This window comes from Chenopodium quinoa, unplaced genomic scaffold (assembly GCF_001683475.1).
Source record: "Chenopodium quinoa cultivar QQ74 unplaced genomic scaffold, ASM168347v1, whole genome shotgun sequence".
NCBI classification, from domain to species: Eukaryota; Viridiplantae; Streptophyta; class Magnoliopsida; order Caryophyllales; family Amaranthaceae; genus Chenopodium; species Chenopodium quinoa.
In genome coordinates, this window is record NW_018745666.1 from 37,174 (window position 1) to 62,102 (window position 24,929).

General features: G+C 35.0%; 2 protein-coding genes and 1 long non-coding RNA gene across 6 annotated transcripts; 1 reads left to right on the top strand and 2 right to left on the bottom strand.

The window, feature by feature from the left end:
- Positions 1-4,703: 4,703 nt before the first annotated feature.
- On the bottom strand, positions 4,704-11,614 carry LOC110717201. Of its 2 annotated transcripts, XR_002510690.1 has the most exons (8): positions 11,179-11,612; positions 10,310-10,535; positions 10,144-10,221; positions 9,923-10,048; positions 9,033-9,107; positions 7,550-7,696; positions 6,242-6,390; positions 4,704-5,303 (listed from the first exon to the last, which is right to left on the bottom strand). It is a non-coding gene; the product is annotated as an uncharacterized LOC110717201 (long non-coding RNA). The 2 variants fall into 2 exon arrangements; XR_002510689.1 differs by having other exon boundaries at positions 10,144-10,535; positions 11,179-11,614.
- Positions 11,615-12,393: 779 nt separating this feature from the next.
- On the top strand, positions 12,394-21,675 carry LOC110717200 (DNA-directed RNA polymerase III subunit rpc31-like). 3 transcript variants are annotated; one of them, XM_021895847.1, is made up of 10 exons: positions 12,394-12,946; positions 13,493-13,552; positions 14,275-14,424; positions 17,787-17,907; positions 18,431-18,559; positions 18,707-18,754; positions 19,107-19,153; positions 19,354-19,470; positions 21,191-21,245; positions 21,352-21,675. In XM_021895847.1, exons 3-10 carry the CDS (start codon positions 14,338-14,340, stop codon positions 21,366-21,368), a joined length of 621 nt encoding a protein of 206 aa, XP_021751539.1. In that variant the 5' UTR covers positions 12,394-12,946; positions 13,493-13,552; positions 14,275-14,337; the 3' UTR covers positions 21,369-21,675. The 3 variants fall into 3 exon arrangements, with proteins under 3 accessions (XP_021751539.1, XP_021751537.1, XP_021751538.1); XM_021895845.1 differs by having other exon boundaries at positions 12,395-13,233; XM_021895846.1 differs by having other exon boundaries at positions 12,395-13,552.
- Positions 21,676-22,429: 754 nt separating this feature from the next.
- Positions 22,430-23,915, bottom strand: LOC110717199 (F-box protein At1g30200-like). The gene has a single exon (XM_021895844.1). It carries the CDS (start codon positions 23,754-23,756, stop codon positions 22,569-22,571), a length of 1,188 nt encoding a protein of 395 aa, XP_021751536.1. The 5' UTR covers positions 23,757-23,915; the 3' UTR covers positions 22,430-22,568.
- Positions 23,916-24,929: the final 1,014 nt, after the last annotated feature.

Genomic DNA, 24,929 nt, shown 5'->3' on the forward strand with positions numbered 1-24,929 from the left:
CCACACCACCACACAATTCATATGGTTTTCATCATTCCCAGCCACGAAACCCCTCGCCGGCCCTCCCTCTCCCCTCGCCGCCCTTCGTAAACTCTCCCCCACCACTCGCTGGGCCCAAAACAATGAATCTCACCCTCGAAAAACCTCCCTTAGGGTTTTCGGAGGTTTTTCGAGGTAGGGGAGGGGTTTTTGGGCGGCGAGGGGAGGGGGTTTTGAGCGGCGCGCGTTTATCGGTGGGCGGCGAGGGGAGGGGAAGGGGTGGCTAGGGTTTTGCGGGTGGTGGGAGAGAGATCGGGGCTAGGGGTGGTTTTTGCGTGGGAGGGGAGGGCGGCGAGGCTTGGGGGAGGGGTGGCGGTGGTCGGGGTAGTGGCGGCGGTGGTCGGGGTAGGGGCGGCGGTGGTCGGGCTGGTTTTCCGATGGTGTTGGTAGGTGTGAAGGTGGTGATGGGGTGGTGTGAAGGTGGGTAGGGAAAGGGAATGGGAAAGTCTAGGGGGTGGGGAATGGAGTTGGAAGGAATTGGGGTAATGGGAATGATTAAAAGTGCTAAATAAACATCAACAAAGGGAATGGGGCCAGTTGATTCCCATTCCCTTTCCTGATTACCCCCAACCAAACGGCCCCTTAATGTATAATGAATTAAAGAGGATAACCATTTTTTAGTGTCTCAAAAATATAGGGTCACCCATTGAGAATTACCCTTAATGTTATTTTATTTTTCAAAAAAAAACATTACACGATAAAGTGCATTACAATTAATTAATTATACGTTTACATTCTTCGTACGAAATTTGGTTGAGGTGCATTGTGCATAGGTTAGTCACATGGGACCTCGTCACCTCGAGCACAATCGATGTTAAAACCACTACTTGTAAAAGTGAGCTCCCACCTTCGTGGGTCTAGCACAAAACATACTTTGTAATAGGCTACACAATAACATTTGTATAATCTCGTATTCTCGTTCATGAGAAATGATAATGTCTCCGTACTCTCCAAAACTCTTAGCTTAACATGGGTTAGGGAGGTAATGTGCAACACAAAAATAACCCAACACAAAACCAAAGACAAGTTGGCGGCATACGAGTCATGCATAATCAACATTTTTAAAATTTAGCACAATCTTTACTCGAGCACTACACGACGACTAACATGTTAATCCGTTTATAATTTACTTGACAAGTAATCCAATTTTAATATACTAGTAGTCCTCTCGCACGCGATGCGTGCGATAGTCCAGCGTGTATATTGTTTGGCATCATGGGTTGTGTGTTTCGTTGATTAGTGTTGGAAAGGAAATAGATCGTATTTGTTGTTCACTTGTTATTAAAATCTTGTTTCTAATAAGTAAATCAATCTTTACTCAAATTAGTGACCTACTGACCTAGTTTTCTTTTTTGAATAACATAGCAAACTATATAATTCCGTTATACCTAAATTAATAAATATATATTTCTCTAACCTACTTGTATATTAGTAAAACTGATTTTTAATCACAAATTTTGTCTTATGAGTAACACACTCACTAAACGCATATAAAAACCTATTGCATTCAATAGCCAACGTTATTTTGCTTGGCGGTATGATTTGGGTGATTTGATGTGCTGTAGCGCTAACTATTTTGTTGCATCAATTTGTAAGATTTATAATTCTTTTTCCTCTTAATTTATAGGCTCTATCTATATGCATTACTCGTTTTTTATATGGATCTTGAATTTTAGAAGACCTCTTTCTACTTGATGTCCATCAATCTATCAATATATATTTTCAAGCCCTTGTTTTCTCACTTCTTTTTCCTCTATGGGATATATCATCTTGTGTTACTCACTTTTATGTATTGTGAATTTTAGAAGGCCTCTTTCTACTTGCTATGCATTAATTTATCAATTAATCATTCCAAGCTCTCATTTTCACACTTTCTTTCTATTTTACTTCACTCATACTTTACGATTTTTAGAATTTTTTCTTCCCTTAGTGTACCACTTTCCTTTTCCTCTCCCCCCTCCTACCTCCTCAATTCCTTTTCCTATATGTGCTCTATCTCCTCCTGTTACTCATTTGTACGAATTGTGAATTTTAAAAGGCCTCTTCCTACTTTCTATCCATCAATTTATCTATTAATCTTTTCAAACCCTTATTTTTTCACTCTCTATCTATTTTGCCTCACTCATATTTTATGGCTTTGTAATTTTTAGTAAGTCTCTACATACTTGCTCCTTCTCTCGCTGTATCACTTTCCTTCCTTTCCTCCCCTTTTCACTAAAACTCACTTATATCTCCCTAGATATCTCTCTTTTTTTTTTCTTCTTTTCACTTCACCTGTCTTTTATAAGTTTTTAACACAACTTTTATGTCTTAATAAAGGTATGTTTCAATAAAAAAACTCATGCATACAGTTCTCAATTGACGTTTATGATTTTACAAATTTGAGAAAGTATTATATTACTTGCTACTCCACCCTTCTTATTTTCTTTTCCTTTACGAGTTCTATCACTTTCTGTTACTCCTTTTTTTTAAATCGTGAATTTTAGAAAACCTATTTCTACTTTGATATCCATCAATCTATCTATTTATCTTTCTAGGCCCTTTTTTTCTCACTTCCTTTTCTTTATGGGCTCTATCTGCTTTTGTTACTCATTCTTATGTATTGTGAACTTTAGGACAATTCTTACTTGCTAACCATCAATTTATCTATTAACTTTCCAAACCCTCATTCTTTCACCGCCTTTCGATTTGACCTTACTCATATTTTATGATTTTTGGAATTTTTAGTAAGTATATATATACCTACTTGCTCACTCCCTCATTGTACCACTTTTCTTTTCCTTTTCCCCCCCCCCCCCCTTTCCCTTCTCACTTCCTTTTCCTATATGGGCTCTATTTCCTTCTATTACTCATTTTACAAATTGAGAATTTTAGAAGGCCTCTTCCTATTTTGCTAACCATCAAAATATTTATTAATCTTTCCAAAGCCCTTATTTTTTCACTCCCTTTCTATGTTACCTCAGTCATATTTTATGTTTCTTTTTTTAAAAAAAAAAATTGAGTAAGTTTCTACCTACTTGCTCCGTCCTTCGGTGTACGTACCACTTTCTTTCCTCCCTCCTTCACTTAAACTTACTGCTATCTCAACATATAACTCTTTTAAACTCTTCTTTTCATTCCAGTTGTCTTTTATGATTTTCTATTACAAATTTTATGTCTTATATTAAAGGTATATTTCAACAAAGAAAATCATCCACAGAGTCTCACTTTTGACTTTTACGATTTTGCAAATTTTAGAAATTATTGTATTACTTGCTACACCCCCCTTTTTCTCTCCCCTTCTCATTTATTTTCCTCTATAGGCTCTATCTCCTTGTGTTACCGGTTTTTTTTTTTTTTTTTTTTATGGATCGTGAATTTTAGAAGGCCTTTTCTACTTAAAATCTATCAATCTTTTTATTTATCTTTTCAAGCCTTGTTTTCTCATTTCCTTTCTCTCTCCCAACACATATTTTTGGTTTTTATAATTTCTACCCTTCTTACTCGCTCCCTCCTTCTCCCCTCTCCTTATCCCTTCTCATTTCCATTTCCCCTAGAGGCTATATCTCCTTGTGTAACTCGTTTTTATATGGATGTGAATTTTAGAAGGCCTCTTTCTACTTGATATCCATCAATCTATGTATCTTTCCAGTCCTTGTTTTCTCACTCCATTTCTCTCCCTACTCATATTCTTCGATTTTTGTAATTTTTAGTAATCCCTTCGTAGTTGGTCCCTCCTTCATTGTACCACTCTTCTTCCCCTCTTCCCTAAAACTCATTGTTGTCTACTTGTCTCCGCAAATCTCTCTCAAACTCTTATTTTCACTCCACTCGTTGTCTTATGTTTTTTTGGTTATGGTTTAACAAAGAAAATAGTTCATAGAGTTCTTAAAGCGGCACTAAAAGTTTCAATACTCCAATATTACAAACGGGGGTCAAGTAGTATAAAACTAATTTAAAGCTAAAACCAATCTACAATCTACATTCAAAATTAGACATTTATAATTAGTTGTTTATCTAATGATTAACTAAATCAATCATACAACAAATGCACAATTCCAACATGTTCAAATGCTATGACTATCAATGACTATAATATCAATCTTTGCAAGGTATCACATTTATCAGAAATGCCGAAACAACAACACCCTAATTTTTAGCCCTCAATTAAGAAATTAAAGCCAACCTTTGAATTAGCTAATTTAAATTTAAGGCATAAAGCCAAATCCTTTAATAGAAAACCTTTGAACACTCCTAATCCTTTTACAAGTGAGAATTATTTAATGTAGAGGAATCATGAGAAAGTCAAAATTAATTTAAGTGAGGATGAAATTCGTTTTTCTTAATTTCATGTTAATATACACGTATCAATATGAACACAAGTAGGAATGAATAAAAAAAAAGTGAATGATTTTCCTCAAAAAAGTAAACTAAAATAATCACATTATATATTATATATTAGAGGTTACATAGCCCACGACATTATATAGTGGGAGTATAGAAATTAAGAAAACATTATAAAATCTTACAAAGAGAGGCAAATAGGACTTGTGCTAAAATTAAGTTGCTACCGTTATAGTGCTAAAATTAAGTTGCTATTGTTGTGAACTTGTGAATAGATTAGTACCACACTACCATGAAGCTATATTGTTGATGTCATCAAAAGAATTGGATGTGCACATGTACGAAACGAAATAATCCATGCTCAATTTGCAATTGAAATTTCACTGGTTTAATCAAGCAATAAACTTAATTAAGTCATCAAACAAACACATGTTACAAGACAAATTTAGTTAGATCTGCACAGAGAGACCAGAATGAAGTAAATTGACAAGCACCTAAACCTAAATAGCTGATAAAATATCACACTTAGAAATCCTAGAGATTCGGCAGAAAGATATTACAGCTGAAATTGCTTATTATGGAACAATCCCACATATACTTTATTCTACATCCTAAATTATCAAATAAAGAACCCTTAAATCTTAGATGATTTGTTAATCAATGACTTGTGAATGTGAGGGATAACACCGCCACCAGCAATGGTCCCCTTGATGAGGGTATCGAGCTCCTCATCCCCTCGAATAGCAAGTTGCAGATGCCTTGGAGTCATCCTCTTCACTTTTAAATATTTGCTTGCATTTCCTGCTAGCTTGAGAACTTATGCAGTTAGGTACTCAAGTATCGCTGCAGAGTCGACAGCAGCAGTTGCACCTACACGACCATTGGCTGAGGCTCTTGACTTAAGGTGATGGTGAATTCGACTAACTGGAAAATGAAGAACCCTGCACAGATAATCCACACAAAGTTAATAATTTATAAGGAATTAACCACCAAAAGAAATCAAGGGGAATATATCATATGTCAACAATGAGCTCATTATAAGCAGAATGATTGTTTAGAAAACCAATAGGACAACTAAACATGCAAAAGGCAGTAGCTAGACTTGCAGAATAACCACTGATAATCAGAATATTTCTAATAGACAGGTAAGTAGTCCATATTAATACAGGGGAATTCTCAAAGGCTTAGAATGTTGCGCAGGGGAAATTCATTGGAGAAAATTGAACTTCACTACTTAACTAAGACAAAGTACACATAATCACTAATAAACAAAGTGTGTTGATTTGTCAATCTGTTTATTAGACTATTAAGAATACTGACATAATGCAATGGAAGAAAAACATTTGATTTCTTTCTAACAGCTAATAAATACCTTGATCCATGCCTAAAAAAAATGTTATTCAAACATTGCCTCAAGTAAAGCTACTACTCCTTCACAGCTTCACCCACAGACAACTCAAAATCACTACAGTTTATTTTACTTATTAAAGAAAGTTGACTATGATCAGCTTTATAAACCCCAATTTTTTGCTTTTGCAATTTAATTGCAGCAGTCTGATTCTACGCATTCGTATTATTCAATTAATTCAATAGTATTCAGCTAAATTCATTCAAGAAAGATAACTTGATCAACCTAGATGACTTCTTACGAAAAACTTGACATGTATAGGGAGAAAATCTATAAGATCACTCTAAATACAAAGAATTAACATGGAAACATATTTTAAAAACTCCCCTTAATGTCTCGACTTAGTAAATTCCCTCTTTTTCTATGAAACCATTGAATAATGAAGGAGCCAGTAAATAAAACCCAAATAACTGAAAGAAGCATGTAACATTACAATTATAATTTAACTTTAAAGAGCCCATGAAGACTTACAGAGGCAATAAAGACTCTGGCTGCATCCAGAAAATATCGTCTCTCCACCAGCACAAGAACCAATATACAATATGTCAAGTTTGAGATCTTCACACTCTCTTGCAGTCTTGCTAAAGCATGGTTGTCTGCTGAGTGAGGCTACAGACAATCTAAAAGGATGTCAGTTGACATTAATTCAATCCCTTAACAAAGATGTGGTCACATTAATTTAATCCCTTAACAAAGATGCGGTCAACAAAACAGACAAAATCTCCTAAATAAACATTCAATGATATCATTTACCTTTGTAACAAAAATTGCAGTGGGGTTTGCATCTCTTATTAACAAACATACCATACAATTTAGTTACTCAATAATCGATAAATCAGGACATTATCTACATATTAGCTGTATTTATTAGTTTATTACCTTTTAGGATACAAACCACTCTACAATTCTGCTGCCTGACAATCAATAAAAAGAATAAGTTGTACTAATTGTCTAACACTAAGGTAACTATTTCTATCCTTATTAATTGCCTAATTGGTTTGGCAAATAGACAATTTCTAGAAGAAATGGCAATGTATGTCATAACAAAGCTTGAGCATAAAAGTATAAAACTTCAAAATCATTAGAATAGCAGTCATGATTTTGATGAAGCTGCTGAGGTCATAAGAAGTAAATTCAGCACACTTGAACAAACTATGCAGCATCTGATATCATAGTACTGTTTTTCCACGTTAGGTGCACAATTATCCCCTCACTCAATCCCTATCTAAAGGTGGCCGGCAGAAGGTGGCTATTGAGGAATAATTTCTAGGTTTAGGAGGAAAGGAGCCTTAAACCCAGGACGACCTAAGTTGTGAATTGATGGCAACCACAGGGTTCAATCACTTGATCTCTACTCAATTCTTGATTAATAGCCTAACACTACACTCTAGGAAATTGTTAGCCCTAATCAATCTAGGTCTAGGCTCAAGAGTTCCTGCATATACATATAATAGCAGCAACATATATACTCGAGATCAAGGGCATCATTCTCATAATAAAGCATACATTTTTATAGAGCCAAAATTTTTTTTTGCTGTTATTTGTAATCAATGATCCAAATTATACAACCCAAATCAAGTTTCTTGTATTTTTCCCAAAAATCCCAGAACCTAAAATTAAAAAGAAAAAGGGTATACATTCTCCAAATTGGAAACCAACATGTTGACAGGTCATTTAATTAAACAAAGAAACCCATGGTCAGAAACAGATAGCAGATGTCATTCCCAACATCACCAAAATCATGTATGAATCAGCATATCAATGAAAATCCAAACAAACCTCAGTTATCAGGTCCATATCAGCAACATCCGGAGTCCTTTGAGAGCAATTGTAATGCAAAAAACTAACAGCGTATCCATAGAGAAAAAGGTCATGTTTACTCCCAGTAGATTATAGCTTCTCTCCAATCTCTTCAGAAGTTTCATCCTGATCAACAATAACATGAAACAAAGTTATAGGCATATACTAAGAAATTCGATCATGTATATATTTATCAACTGTAGTAGCTGAATTTCCCAGAGTAATTTGGGAACTTCTACAGAATTTCCATTTTTATTACTACATCTAAAGTCATGGGGGTAATGGTTTTTGTTGTTAATTTAATATTCCCTAACGGAGAATGATTTGTGGCGATAAATTGCAAAATTAGTTTCTAGCCTGGTTGCATTTCAAACCACGGTGTAATATATGCCTTCAAATTTTTGAAAATTAAGAGAGAGCTCACATTACATACTGCAGGCCACATGTAAACTGAAGAGCCAATATTTTAACAATTTATCACATTGTCTTCTTACCCCTAGGGAGGATATATTTATCAACTGTAATAGCTGAATTTCCCAGAGTAATTTGGGAACTTCTACATAATTTCCATTTTTATTACTACATCTAAAGTCATGGAGGTAATGGTTTTTGTTGTTAATTTAATATTCCCTAACGGAGAATGATTTGTGGCGATAAATTGCAAAATTGGTTTCTAGCCTGGTTGCATTTCAAACCACGGTGTAATATATGCCTTCAAATTTTTGAAACTTAAGAGAGAGCTCACATTACATACTGCAGGCCACATGTAAACTGAAGAGCCAATATTTTAACAAATTATCACATTGTCTTCTTACCCCTAGGGAGGAAGTGGGGGTTCATTCATTAGTCCAATTAGTTTTTAAAAAACAACCCCTTCCAACCCCTACTAACATTGGACTCATAGCCGTCACTAAATAGAAAACAGTTAAATACAATTGACTGTAGAAAAGCAGACCTGATTTGGACTTAATATCTTAAGGGTAACACCAAATTGTACCCGATCAACTTCAAGTCAATATAACTCAATCTCTACTTCAAATTCTATAATTTTGAAATTCAAGGCGAATTGGAGGTTGTTTTTTTTAGTACTTGGATAGCCTAAGACAGAGAGTAGATTGAGAAGCCTTAAACTTAAACTTTAACAAAGATGAATAGCCTAAGACAGAGAGTAGATTGAGAAGCCTCCATAAACTTTCCAATGGACAGAGCAAAGTCAGAGCAAAATCATCAATCACATAAACTGGTTTTTCAAGCCCAACACAGTCAGTATAAAAATAAATATATGATTCTAAATTAGCGCAAAGCAAAGAAAACAAATACAGATCAAAATGATGCTAACCACAATAATACATGCATCAATGCATCTATTCAACAAAGAATCTAGAATAAACACATAATATAAACATGCTCATTGTATCCTACACACTATACCACAACAAATAATTTTAAAATAAAATCATACCTATAAAATCAACACAGGTTTGATTGATCCAATTGCACGTAATTATCTTGAGCCACAAAATCAGCAACCCAAATCCTATTTACAAATATCAGACAATTTTTAAAACAATTAAATCCTAGAAAATAATCCAAGAGAAACAAAACCAATACCAACAAATTAAACTAACAACACGAACAAAATCAACAGCCCTAATTCAATGCCAAACAAGACGCATTCCCTTAAGACCTGAACACTGATCATCTTTTCCTCTTTAGAAATTTCATGCAATCACATAACTTTAATTCCCACTGATCCCTTCCATTACATCACCAACAAATAGGATTACCTTATTCAATTTATTTATACACAAAATCATCATTATCTCCGAATATTTTACCATCCAAATTCATACACTAAAGCGCACAAACTCAAACCCATAAGATCTCAGCCACTTATTCCATTCCCTTGTAAATCATCATTAACTCAGAATTTTTTACCATTCAAATTCACACGCTCAAGCACATAAACTCAATCACACAAGATCTCAGCCACTTATTCCAAGCTAAAATCATCAACTACAAAATAAGTAAAAATTCATCAAAAAATATTAAACCTAGTTCTAGGCATTTAATCTTCAAATACCTTTCAAATTTAAGGCATAAAGCTAAACCCTTTAATAGAAAACCTTTGAACACTCCTAATCCTTTATACGTGAAAATTATTTTTAATTTACGTTTTGGTGCTGTCTGATGGGTTACATTTGGCATCAATAGTAGCCAAGTCATTATCTTCTCCTTGTGACTACAAATTTTTTAATTTACCCTGCATATGCAATGACCAATGACTATAAGAAACTATGCAATGACTTGATTAAGGGATGAGGAAGAGTAGTTCATATGATTTAATTATACCGTTAATGCAACATTTTCAAGACGGAGTTTCTGAGAGTTCTCCACCAGTTGGTTGATTTCTGACTTAAGAGCCAAGTTTTCAGCATTGAGGGATTCAACTCTTCTGGCAAGTTCCTCAGTCTCAGTCTGCAATATAATAAGCAAGGCGTTATGAAAACAAAGTTAATCTCAAGTGATGCTCACAATTGGTTTTATCAAAGACACTATAAATATCACATTACCTGTTTCCTCAACCTTGATCTTCTTGCAGATTCTTGATTGGATTGTTTCCTCCTCTCCCGCTTCAATTCCCTCTCATTCTGTACCCAGAAAATAAGAACAACATATATGTTACAGTGCGCATAAATGATAACTCTTGACCCAAAGCATCTGCTCTGATATGCTCACTCCAACGGGTTGATTACTCCCTGGGGTCAGGGGAACTCCCTTTCACACTGACCCCAGGATTCCTCAGCTCCAATGTGGTGGCCGCACCAGGTGAAACAACAATTCCCACTACTTGTCCTGTTGCTGCACTTGCAGGAGTGAGACTGAGGCATCATATACCCGGACAATTGGAACATTTAAACATTCCTCAGTTTGAATTGATACATTGATGTTCACATTGTGATTCCTGAACACAACAATTCAAATAACTCCTTAATAAATAACCCATAATTAATCACAACATTCTTCAAACAGATAAATCATAATTTTATTTTATTTTAAAAACCAGATAAATCATTATTTAGTCATTAGATGAAACCCAGAATTTTATATTAAGAGACAAAATTTCACTAAAAAACAATTATTAAAGCTCAGATCAAAATCAAAAAAAAAAAATTCTTAAAAAAAAAAACACCACTTACAGTTGCAGTTTCAAGCTGAAATCATCAACTACAAAATAAGTAGAAATTCATAAAAAATGATTAAACCTAGTTCTAGGTAATTAATCTTCATATACCTTTCAAATTTTTGCCGAATTAATCATCAATGGAAGTTATCAAAAACCCTAATTTGTAAATTGCTTAAATGCAGCAACAAATTGAAACCTTAGCCAGCAAAATTGGCTTGATTTTGGCAAAATTAGCCCATAATTACTCAATAATCAACCTTTGAAATCGATTTAACAACTATAAAAGAGTCGAAATCACCAAATTGAAGGGATCAATCAACCGCAAAATCAATCAAGTTGAATCAAAGCAATCGACAAGCTGAATGATAGCATTGATTAATGAGAAAGTAATCCACCAAAAGAAAAGGAAATTAAGAGTTACCTAGAAAAAGCAGAGAGATCGAGAAAGAGATGACAGTAAGTTTGAGTGGATCTCGCACTGATGAACTCCTGTTATTTCTACGCGCTTCAAAATGAAGACAAATTCTGCTTTTTAACAGCTTTGTTTTGGTGGGGATGAATATGTGTTTTTTTTAAAAAAAACTCTGTAACAGTTTGTGTATGGAAGTTGGACCACCACAACCATCGAACCTACCACCGCCGTGAGAACTCCGGCCTGAAGCTACCGCCAATTGTTGGAGGAAAAATGAATGAAGCTGGGGCATGGCAAATTGGCAAGCCAACCTAAACCATGAAAGAGGAGAGAGATAAAGAATACATGGAGGAGCATGAAATTGGGAAAGAGATATGACAGAGAGGGGAAATGAATGGAAGGGAGGAAAAATGGGAAATTTGGTGACTCACCAAATGAAATGCAAATGCAACCCAAATACATGTATCTCAAACTTTTGCCAACCTTATGAATAGTGATTTTCATTTACTATATACTCATAACACTATTCATTTCATGTTTGACAACTTACTATTTTTTAAGGGGTAGGGATAAGTCATGTATTCTCCATGTATTATGTATTACTCTAATTTTAAACGTAACACGAAATTAACACAACACGACTTTTTTTTTAACCCGACCTAAACTCGTAAGCACATCTCCCCTGAGCAGCCCAACCCGTGCCCAATCTTTGTCTGATCGCCAACAGAAAACATCAGTTGATGCCCCGCAGTAATTGGTTTTACCCAAATCGTGGTTTCTTTCCACTCGAAACCCTAACCACTGCGATTGTGTATTCTTCGACCTCCGACATTCCCTGGTAAGCGATTGAATTACATACTAAATGTAGTTTGTTGATTTTCCTCAAAACTCAAATAAAAAAATGTAATTTGTTGATGTAAATTTATAAATGGGTGTTTGAAGTTGACTAGTAGTATACTTTTATTTTATGAAAAATTGCTCAATCCTGGTATTAAATTACATACTTTATTTTATTCTTATTTTTGAGAAGAATTTAATTTGATAATTGTGTCAAATTTAGGAGTAAAGCACAATACAAGGGTCCAAACTTTGCCAAAATGTAAGTTATCACCTTTCAAATGTTTGAAAGAGGGGACTCAAACCTGTTGTGCAAGTTATCACCAGTTTGCTTACCCTCAATTACCAGTTGTCTCAAATTTTCAATTTTAAAAAGAATTAAAATTGTCTTAATTTTTTTTAAGAGATAAAATTGTCTTAATTGTTTGAATTAGCCTAACCTTTTTCACTCTCTTCTCCCTCATCCTCATATTACAACCGCCATCTTAACCCTTTTTCACTCTCGTCGCCTCTTACGTTGCGCCACCGCTCGTAACCCCGCCCCGTTCAACCTCACCATTTCGGTATTTCTCATTATTGTTACTTTCTCTACTCCTTTTTTTCAATTCATTACCACCAATAAAGCTCTAAATTGTGAGGTTTTGATAGTTAAATTTAACTTTGAAAAATCTAGATCTATAGTTTGTTGCTTGAATTGTGGAAATTTTGTTGGAGGCTCCGATAACAAAGAACTCGAACTCGGCCTACCTCATAACGCGGACCCATTATTTGGTAGGTTTTGACTTCAGGTGGGGATGCGGTGGTTGTGGCGGCGGCGGTAATTGCTCAGCCGTTACGGGATTCATTCCCAAATTAAATTCCCCTTCTCTATCACCTTTATGATTCCCACTATTGCATTTTCAGAGAAAATCAAAGAAAACCATAATTGAAGTTTTGTAAGGTAAGTTTGGCGGCTGGATTTTAGGATTTGTGGGTCGTTTGGGGTTCGGGTGGTGGTGGTTTGTGGTGTTGACAGGGTTTGATGGGTGTAGGGTGGTATGGGTAATAGCTCATGGTGGTTGTGTGCAAATGAATTACTTTTGTTTATCAACAATTTTTATGTTTCCCAATGAAATGAACTTTCAGTGATTTAGAGGAAAAAAAGAAAAATAAAAATAAAATTATAATTAGCTTTGTAACCGGTTACTGAAGGTCAGCTTGGAGTCCCCTCTTTCAAACATTTGAAAGGTGAGTCCCCTAAACTTACATTTTGGCAAAGTTTGGACCCTAGTAATATACTTTACTCGTCAAATTTAGTTTTTAATGTGGTGCAAAACCCTTAAATTATGTGAGATTTAGTGGAATTTGTTAGATTAAAGCTCGTATTTTGAAACTAAATTAGCAGTATTTTTTTTTTTTTCTTGATGTTAAACCCTAATTCCCTTGAATTAAACCCTAACTCCCTCTCTGTCTCTCTCACATCATTTCGATCGGCGACCTCTCAAAGTCCGACCGGAGTGACCGAGTGAGTGAGTGACCACCGATTGAAGCAGAGTAACTGAGCAAGGTATTATTGTATTAAAATTTAAATTATCAACTATTTAAATTGTTATTTAGTTTTAATTTTAATTATGTATAATTTCACTCATTTGATTGATTAAATTGTTCATTATTGTGTTATTACTTAATTAATTATAATTTTAGCCTTTTATTATTTCATAATCTTGACAGTACTTTGACAAGGTTGTTCAATGTGTTCATTGTGGTGTTGAAATGTTATATTGAATTCAATTTTATTTGGTAAAATTGCTGCTTTGTAGTCTTGATTAGTTGGTTATTGAACTTATTGTTTCATACTTTGATGTAATGGGTAGAGCTATCAAGTTTTGTGCTTTGTTGGAATCTGGTGATTTGGTTTATGCCCACCAACTATTTGATAAAATGCCCCAACAACACCTTAATCAGGGGTTATTTACTTGTTTGCAATGCTATTTGGATAGGGAATGCTTGATTTTGTACTTACGAATGTTTGCAGGACTCTGTTTTGCCTAACAATTTCACGTTTCCTTCTCTTGTTAGAGCTTGTCGCATTGATAATTAGATTTTAGAAGGCAAGCAAATTCATGCCCATGTTGTCAAATTTGGGTTTTTAAATGATGGGTTTTCTCATAACAATTTGCTTTACATGTATGTGAGTTTTGGGTTTTTAGAGAAAGCTCGTCGGGTTTTTGATAAGATGCCACAAAGCTCCGAAACGATGGATTCAAAATTTTTTTGGTACTTTTACAGGTCATCAAATTCAGGGTGACTCACTAGCTCCGAAATCTTGGATCCGCCACTGCTGTTATATAGATGGCATTTAGAGGTAGAGGACGTGGGAGAGGATTTGGTGGAAGTGACTTCAAGTTTGCCAAGCAAACATCTTTTGTACTTTTTCCGGTTAGTATATAATTTCACCCAATTTTATCATTTTTCATTGTTTTGATGTTGGATGCCAAAATTTGCACTTAACAACTGTTGTAATGCAACTTTGCCAGCTTTTTTCTTTGTACAAGGAACCTGATTATTTGGTTTATGTTAGCGGAACCCGATTCATTTCAGGACTAAGGCTTTGTTGTTGTCGTCGTCGTTGTTGTAGGAGAAAACAAATTATTCTATGAATTTGATTACTTGAAACCTTCATAATTGCCCTGTTCCAGTCTAGTCTCACTAGAGGTATGACTCACATACGTGGCTGTTCCCTTAATCAATACTGGAGAAAACGCAGACCACAATTTTGTTTTCCTTTTTAGAAGAGAGGGTAGAGGAAATGTGTTTCAAGTTGGACTTGTTGAAGATGTTTTTGACTTGTAGTTGGTCGTATATATTTTGTAAGGATATTATCAACATACAGGAATATATGCTAAGTTGAACCTTGGAAGTTGTAATCTCTTGTGTTGGACAATCTGTTGGTAAACATCAGGCCGTTTGTCTTGTATTGTCTTCAATCGGATCTATTATTTGTGGCAATGGTAAAGTGCACTTGCTCAAGCTCATCAAATTTAGGCTGAGATAATATCTTTTAACTGATGGTAGTGTAGTGATTTTGGTTAAGTGTTTATGTGTACCACTACATTCTTAATTAGGGGAACTTTCACTCTTAATTATTGTTTGACACTAACATTATTTAGACATTGATCATTTTTGTGTTCCTGCACCCAGAAGATTAAAGCGTTAAAATCTGATATAAAAATTTCACTAAACCTCAGCTAGAGATGTAGTTGAAGAAGTAATCCTGCAATTTCTCGTTATATTTTCATTTGTGAGGAAACATACTTTAAACATTACCTGTTCGAATTCTCCTCCTTTGTTGTAAACGAGTTCAAGGAGCTTGTTTCTGATTGATGATAGCTTTTTAGCTACATCACTTATGTCCAACCTTTCTCTTGGGACCTCAGCTGAGCAAGAAATTGCTATTCCAAGTATAGAAGTTAGGGCCTCCAACATCAAGGTGCTGTCTCGCCTGTCTGTTTCCTCATGGTCTATTTCATCAACAAGGACATGATTTAAAATTTCGATAACATTTTCAGATAGAGCTTCTTTGACGAAGCAATGCAAGCTTAGGCCCCCCTTGAACATGTCGTTTGTAGGCCTCTTTCTAGTAATTATTTCAAGTAATAGGATTCCAAAACTATAGACATCACCTCTGGTAAACACCTCATTTCCCACACCATATTCTGCATGTAGTGCCTCCTATGTTATAATTGAACTAACATTTAATCATATGTTAAATGTTTGCTACAGTAGCTTAAATAGGATCACTACAGTACAGGTAGATTATATATTTTTAGAGATAGGTATAAGAACACTAGTTAATACCTGGAGGAGTGTAACCAATGGTACCTCTTACTCCAATAGAGGTAGATTGATTGGCTTGTGATGCCTTTCAAGAGAAACTTGGCAAGGCCAAAGTCTCCTACATGTGCAACCATATTTTCATCAAAGATAATATTGCTCGGCTTGAGGTCGCAATGAACTATGGAGGTGCCACAATGGTGGTGAAGATAATCCAAAGCAAATGCAACCTCAATTGCAATATAAAGTCTTTGGCTAAAGTTCAAATTCCTTGAGGTATCATTTGTGCCATCAGCTCTAGTGATTGCCTCAGTTGGATGGAACCAATTGTCTAAACTCCTATTCACAATATACTCAAAAACCAAAGCCTTGAAATCTTTGCCTTGATAATCAACACTTGAACAAACTGTTATTACCTTCACAAGATTCCGATGTCTTATGCTTCTGAGGACGCTACATTCAGCCAAAAAACTCTTGGAAGCACCACGATTTTCAAGGTTAAATATCTTGATGGCCACTGCTGATCCATCCTCTTCAAGATAATTCCTTTGTATACGATCCCAAATGAACCAGTGCCGATTAAATTTCCAGAGAAGAATCCATTAGTTGATTTAAGAAGGATTTGATATGACAAATTCTGGAAATTATCTGAATCACTAGAAGATGGGTTCCTTAGGCTTCCTTTTAAACCAGCAAATGTATGATACCACAAGTATAACAACTAGTAAAACCACTCCCAAAATTGCTGAAAGAATTGCAACTGTCAACTTCTTTTTGTTCATCAATCTTCTCTTCTTGTTGGTGTTGCTAAATTTGCAGTGTGGCAATTTTAAGACTGATTTGCCTCCGCAAATTCTATTGTTTCCAATGATGGAAAGATTTTTTGCGTTGCTGAAGACTCCACCGATTAGTACTTCACCTTCAAGGTTGTTGTATGATAGGTTTAGCCTCCTCAAATTGAGGCTTGCTAAAAATTTTGGAATTTTGCCAGATAAATGGTTGTATGACAAATCTATCTCTAGGAGACCAGCTAATTTCTGCAGTTCATTAGGAATAGTGCCTTGGAATCTGTTTTCATCCGTGCCTAGGAGCTCTAATGATAGGCAACTTCCAAGAGAGTGTGGTATCTCACCTGATAGCCTGTCACCAGATACATCAAGGGCTCCAAGGTTTTTCGATTGTCCAACTTCCTCAGAGAGAGATCCAATTAAGTGTTTTCCATGTAGAGAGAGTGCAATAGTTGAGGAGAGAATGTTGTAGAGTTGTGAGGGTTTACTACCGGTGAGATTTGTTATCACACAGCAATAATCATATTTGTGACCTACAATTTTCAAGATTTGGAGGTATTTGGCCTTCAAGGCTATTATTATACAAGGAGAGCATTGACAACTTGGTTAAGTTTCCAATTGAGGTTGGAATGACCCCGGATAATAAGTTATCATTTAGATTTAGAAGCTGGAGATTTTGGAGCTTTCCCCGTTGAGGCATGACCGAAGATAGTGGACTTTTAAATATCTTCACTGTCTGCTGAGTGGTAGTTAAAAGATTTGGATTGGAAATGAGTGGAGGCAAAATGCATGAAATTTTTTTGACAGCTAGCTTTCTGAAAGCCTAGGCCTTAACATAAACGGTTAACAGACTAATACTTCTTATTACTTGAACAATTACTCATTACCAAAATTTATTCCTTTCCTGAACAAGGCTGGATCTATCAGTAACTTTGCCCGCGGTTTTACCAGTGTGTATCTCTTTACTGATTTATACTTTAGGGTTCTTTTATTCAATCCGATGTTGTGGTATACAAGATAAATTTTGTTCTGCATATTTCTGTCATTATTATTGAAATTTATTTCTAACATTTATATCACTCCTTAAAATCCTTGATTTCTGTCCTCAGTCCTCACCTTCATATTTGATCACTGCTGGATTAATTTGTTTAATACATTTTTCTAAAAAATTTGCCACAGGATATTGAGTTGCCTGACAGAACCAATGTTCCTGAAGAGAAGGATTTAGCATTACGAAATTATAAGTTTCGGAACTACTTTCAAAACTCACCGTACCACCTTGAGGAAACATTATCCGGTGGTAAGCAATCTGGCTGCATTTATTTTTAATGGCGTGCTTGTGTTTTATATTCAGAAAGTCAACTGTCAAGGAGAATGAAGTTTGTGATAGTGTGTATCTATACAGTTTGGTTTTGTTATTTTATATGTAAACTTATTGAAGATCACTAAGCACAATAGTAACGTGGATGTACTTGAGCTATGTTTGTTCAGGATGGCTTTTGCACTACCTGTGTTGTCGGTTATGTGCTCTTTTCTCTTTACTCTGTTTGACAGAGTCCCTCCTGACTTCCCGAGTGTTCCAACACAAACCAGTAAACTCTGGTGAACTTATCCTGTAAATTCCATTGGTGTTGAATTTGGTATTTAACTAATTTAAGCATAGGTGTAGAATTAAGTTTTCTTTCTCTCTCTCTCGGAAAGTAGATATCTCTTTTCTAACAGTAATATTAAACATAAATACTCTTTGCAGCTAAACATAATTATTGAGATTTACATGCTACTATTTTAACTATCCTTATTTTTGTTGTTTGTCATCTTGGCAGAAGGAGCTGTAGACATTGAGCGATATTCTGATAAGGTCAAGAAAAAAGGTAGATTTGGTCGGTGCTCACTTTCTGATTCTGGTTATTTGAAACTTGAACCTGGATATTTTCCGCTAGAGCTTGTTCGAGGTTAGTTTAAACTTGTGAGAAGCTTTTGTTGAAGAGACAAATAATTTATGGTGCCTATGCTGATTAAAATAAAATACTATTGCTCTTTTCTTAATTTCTTGTTATTGACCCCCCTAAAGGTGGTTTGACAATAGAGTATCATTTCAGGCACAAAATTCAAGACTAGGAGGAAGGTTCATTGGAATCCAAAACGAGGTATATTTATTCAAGATAGTTCTGCAGATTCTGCCAGCTTACTCTTTACTTGTTCATGTTGTAACTGGTGTGTGATTAGATTTTAAGACATTTTTGGTCTTTTAGGCTAAATTACTGCTCATAAGCCACTTGGCTAGCCCTGAGCTTCATGCCCTATGTTGTTTTAAGGACTATTGGCTTTGTGATGTTATGTTCCATGAAATGACAGAGATAAACAACAAAGCAATTTTTTTTGGCTGTCTCGCCAGTTAATTTGACAGAACATTTTGCATATGGACCTGAATTTATCTCTTTCACAAATCCCTTATCATTAGATGTATAATCATTTCTAACTCTGATCTTTCTATGGTAGACCTTCAGAAGCTGGATGTCCTGGAGGAACTTGAGAAGAAATTTGAAGTAAGTTGCTCTAAAGACCTGCTGCTTTGTCTACATGTCCTTTGAAAAGCTGAAGATGGGTCATCCTTCAGATTTTTTAATGAGGATGTAAAGTTGCAGAAGATAAAATATGTTCACTGTTTTTTATGTTCTGTTTGAATCCCCTTCTTTTGTTGTAATACTTGATGACTATATGATTCCTTTCGATTTGATGACTATAGAATGAAGACTCAAAAGGCAAGAAAGAGAAAGAGAAAGAAAGTGACGAGGACGAGGAAGAAGAGGAGAATTTAGAGGAAGAAGAAGATGATGTTGAGTCTGATGATGATTACGGAAAGGTTCAATTCTCTATCTATACCTTGTTTATTCACTAATTGATGTTTTGATTTAAAGAAAAAAGATTAAAAAAAAAAAAAGGAATAACGTATCGTTCTTGCTATTTGAGAGCAAATTATGTGTAAAGATCTCCAGAAAACTTTAGATGACTGTTTTTTCCCCTTCTGTCATGAGTTCATGACCATTACTTGGATGGAGATGGATGCAAGAGTCAAAATAACATGGCTTGCAGTTACGAGTTTAAAAAGTTTACACTGGTTTCTTAGATCTCTGATCCTTCTGTTAAGTTTTTTTAATCTTAATATAGTATTTGCAACAGTTGCAAGTGATGAGTATGATTGTCCAATTGCCTATCCATCTGTTCGATATGAGTAAGCCTTGTTTTGGCTTATGCTTTCATCTGCTTGGACATTTGAACTATTTGGTTGAGTTGTAAGTTAATAAATTCATAACACAACAAATTTTAGAGTTTGTTGTCTTTGTTTTACCCTTGTGATGACTTCTTCTATTGTCAAAACTGCTGCTTTGAACGGTTTATTTTCTGTTGTTTTGGCCCTTTTGGGAATAAATTTACTTCTATAGTCACCTTTGGAAATCTGTCACTCTTAAGATTTTAATCTGTAGTATTATAGTGATAGTTTCATGATGCATGTCATTTATGGTAGTGACATCTCCTCAATAATAGGGTGCTAGCTTATTATAGAAAACAAACGTAGTGTGTTTCTATGTGCTTCATCTAACACTATTAGTATTTAGATACAAATAACATTCACATTGCAACATCAGAACCATCCGTTGCTGTCCTCCACTCCCATCCTATCTCAGACACTCCAAAAACAAAAACAAAAAAAAAAAAAAAAAAAAAAAAAAAAAAAAAAAAAATTCACATTCTATCTAAAACTAGCTGAATGTATATACTGCCGCCCATTGTCCCAAAACAATTGGTGTAATATGATCAACTGGTTGAGTGCAGGTGTTTTTTTATCCTGAAAACCCCTTGGCTATTGCAACCCATATTTAGAATATTGCAAAACTGGTTAAGAGGTTTTGTCATTGTCAAATCTCATGCTGAGAATTTTTTTAGTTTTATATCCACCAGTTTACCTCCATAAATAATTTGTGAAACCTAATAGGGCAATGTGGAGTTTACCTCCATAAATAATTTGTGAAACCTAATAGGGCAATGTGGGGTTAACTGCATTGTTCTTGCTCTGGATTGGGACTGGGGGGCAATGTTTGAGTTGATTTTTAATTTGATTTTCTTCAATTCAATTTGAATCAACCAATAATATATTTTTACATTATAACTCAATGCCTATCGGAATATTCCCCAGTTATATGAACAGGGGTCAAATGTAGACAACATTTTGGCTCTGATGGTTATGTAATTGTACAGTATGTTAACTAGAATTAATTGTGTACCTGAAATGTTACTGACATAAGTAACTTTTTTCTTTTTGGCATATCTATGAAATACTTCTCTATTTTAGAATTTAGAGTTCAAAGAGTGAGAGAGGGAGAGTGTAACTGGCTATTAGGCTAAATCTGATGGCTTGCCTCATATATGAGTTATTATGGCATTTTAGGCTTAATGCTGTTTTTTTTTCCCTGATTTCTGTTAAATAACTACTGCTTTGTGCAAAAGCATGTTAACTGAGCTGATTCACAATCTTGGGTGAATATCCTGGTTAGTTTTATTTCTGACTAAGATAAAACTTGCAGGGTGAAAATTTTGATGATGATGAAGATGATTACAACCCGAGTGATGGTGGTGATGGTAAGGAAATTATTGTGCTTAATATTTGTAAAGTAACGTACTGATATAAACTCTATTAGAATCTTTGAAGGTGCTAATCAGTATTGACCATTTATTTATATTGCAGATGAAGCTGCCATGTAGTAATTGGCTGGTGCATGCGGAGTGATCCCTCTGAATATTGGAGGCACTACTGATTACAGTTGCATCAAGTAGACAGATTCAGTTTTAATCTTTCAGATACATCTTGCAGAGAGTAATTTTTCCTTAGTGTTCCTTAAGTTTACTTTGTAAATGGAATTTTTGCCTGGTATGACTATTTACTGTATAGGTTTTGAAGAGATACTTCTAGGTTAGGTTAGGTTAAATTAGTCTTGGTAAACAAATTTGTATGCCTTTTTTGATGATGAAGATTAATAAAATGATCAATGTTTCAGCACAATTGCACAAAGTAACGTCTTAATAGAGCTTTCCTCCCTGTCTCCCTCTCTCTTTCTCTGACTCTCTTTTGAGATGATCACATTTGAATGTCATCGTACCATTTTCTGACCAAGCAATTTGTAAGCTGTAAGAAAATGGTGTCAGTTTTGGCTACAGCAGACAGCAGTTGTTATCATGTTATGGAAATACCATCAGCAAAGTGGAGGAGATTTTGTGCCCTCCACTCCTAAATTTACTTGTTATAGTATACCTTGTCAACTTCTTCATACTATTCTTTGCAACATCGTCTATGTCAGATGTCACATTAAGCATTACGCGTGTGGCGCAGATAACTGCAAGGTTTTATTCTTCCTAGACCGGCATTCATCACCCTTTGGAGTTCACTAGACAACTTCTAGAACGTCTCTACAAATAGGTAAAAGTGGCTGGTTGATAGGCATTCATTTCTACTAGTCATTCAGAGTATAATTACAAGAACAATATAAGTAGTAAATTACTGCCTAAACATCAGATTGGATTGTTTTGTTGATTCGATGATCAAGTCTTTGAGTTCCTTGGTAAGGCTTATGGAAAGCCATAGCTATAGTGGTTGTGCTCATATAGAGTGTTTAGTTACCGGCTTACGGCTCTTACATCACCCTCTTAAGTCTTAACCTCTTTGTTTGATACTTCGGTATCCTTCAGATCAGAGTTCGGATAAAGTAGTCACATTGTCCGAACTCCTGAAATTAAAAACTCGTAACAATTTCCAAAATCATATTGAATTAGATAAACTAAGTTGGAATTAATCTCATATATGTATCATGTATACACAAACTACAAAATTAAAAACAAAATATTAGCAACAAAATGGAAATCAAACCAAAAAAAAAAAAAAAAAAAAAAAAGAAAAAAAAAGAAAACTCAGAAGGAATTCATTTCTAATCTATACATTCTCCTTTCTTTCCCCTTCAACAATTTCTTTGCAGCTTCTTCAAAAACATCTTCACCTTGAAAAGCTTTCAACATATTCACTCCATCACTTTTCTTTTCCTTTTCTTTTTCTTTTTCTTCACCATTATTTCCTTTCTTTTCAGGCTTAATCACAACTAATGTTGCTCCTTTCATCACTTTCCCTGAATTGGGCAATTCCAATTCCTTGACATACCACATTTTCATCACCAAATTCCCTGCATAAGCCATTGCTGTTGTTGATTCACCTGAGGTTTCGGGTTCCGATTCCGATTCCGATCCCGGGTTTTCACCTTTGCTAGCATTGACTGTTGCAATCTGGATTGAGTCCTTGAGATCTTGAATCTGGTTTGCATTCATACAGAGCTTCCCCTGTTTCCCAGCATCCGAAACTACCGCGTTGCTTAACTTTGGACATTGATTCACCATTTTTTTCACCAAATTATGCCTAGCTGATGATGCAATCAAACAAGAAATGATCCAAATAATCCTCAATTTCAGCTCTTCATCTGAAAAAACCTGCACCTCATTTTCACCCTCAATTTCTGACCCCTTTTTCTCTCTCCTCTCAACAATCGAAGTTGCCCCTAAAATTGCGCACATCTCCATCTCTTTTCCAAACTCAGCTTCCCATTTCAACAATGGAATGTTCTTGTTGATCCCGATTTCGCCGCCATGGCAGGGGAGCTCGAGCTTAATCGACTCAATATCCTGGAAATTCTTCAAAGTATTTCCAACCCATTTCATAATATCAACCCCACCTCCATTTTTAGCCATCTTCTTGCTTGAAATCGCCTGTTGAAGAAGATTAATCGGCTTACAGATGAACTTAAAGATAGAATTCTTGAAAAAATTCTTTGACCCAGTTGATAATTTCGCAGATTCTTCACTGGGTTTCTTCGATTTCGGCTGATTCATACTCCCATTACTATGATTATTACTCATTTGGATTGAGATTGAATCAACCTCAGAAACAATCGTCGCAAATCTCTTAGAAACAAGAAGACATCGACATAATGATTTCGCATCAAAAATCTTATTGAAGATCAAATTAAGAATTGGGTCTGGAATCAGATCAAAATAATCAACTCCCTCCATAATAATTTGATCTTCTCCTCGATTGCTTAACAAATCTGCCATTGAATTGAAATTGAAGATTGAATAAACTTTTTTCTGGGTTTGTGAAATTTGTTTGTTGTTATAATGTAGGAGAGAGAAAATTATAATTGAAGTGGGAATACAAATGGCGGTTTTATGGTGGGTATGAAGCGTGGTTTTTGTAGGAGAGTTTTTTGTCGTGATTATTAGCTACGCGGTTTGACGCATATTTAGCCACGTTGAAAATATTTGGGTTGGTCCACTTTTATATCAGCTTCATCTATATGCTTTAATTCTTCATTAATTCAGTACACACTTGCATATCATCAAAATTATATAATATCCGTATTGTATCGTGTACATGATACACTCGAGTGAATGGTGACGGGGTATACACATGCCGTATACCGATATGCATCAATGTTTGTGTGACATGTGTTACATGTACGTCGTGTTAGTATCTTGTTTGCCGCTCAATTATAATGCTTGGGCATTATGGTGTTAAGGATTATATTTTTTTTTTTTAGTTCACCTAGGTGTATGATCGAAATTGCGATTTACATAACTACGTGGACGCCGTAAAAAAGAATATTTAATGATTGTTTTTAAATGAAAATGACGTTAGATGTGTGTGACTAGTGAGTAGATTTTGCTGATCAGACCTCAACTCGTACAGTTATAATAGGGTCACGGAAATACGAGATACATACTTTTTTAGTGATTAGTGAGTATGTATTATGTATATGAGTAATTTGACAATATTAAAGTATTTTACTAGGCTTATGGTGGATAAAAGACGTGGCGGCTGGACCTATTGATAAAGAATCTAATTCTTTGGACATTGGATAAGGACACTCTAAATCAAGGACACTCTAAATCAATGCATTCACATTATAATTAATATGAAAAGTTAGGAATATTACTTTTTGTTTAATGGGTGCTAACTACTTTTTTTTTTTTTTCTCTTTTTCTTTTTGATAAAGAAAGAATATAGATAACCCATATTGAACGGGTTAGATTACATATTCACAAGAATGTTATTATTCTCTCAACTTTATGAAAGATTATTAGGCACAATAATCCAATATTTTCACTATTTTACAATAATAATAATCCATATATCCACTTATCGTTATCTTTATAAATATAATAATAATAAAATTAAAATTTTTATAAAAAAACATTAAAAAATTGGTAGTGCATCTAACCTTTTGT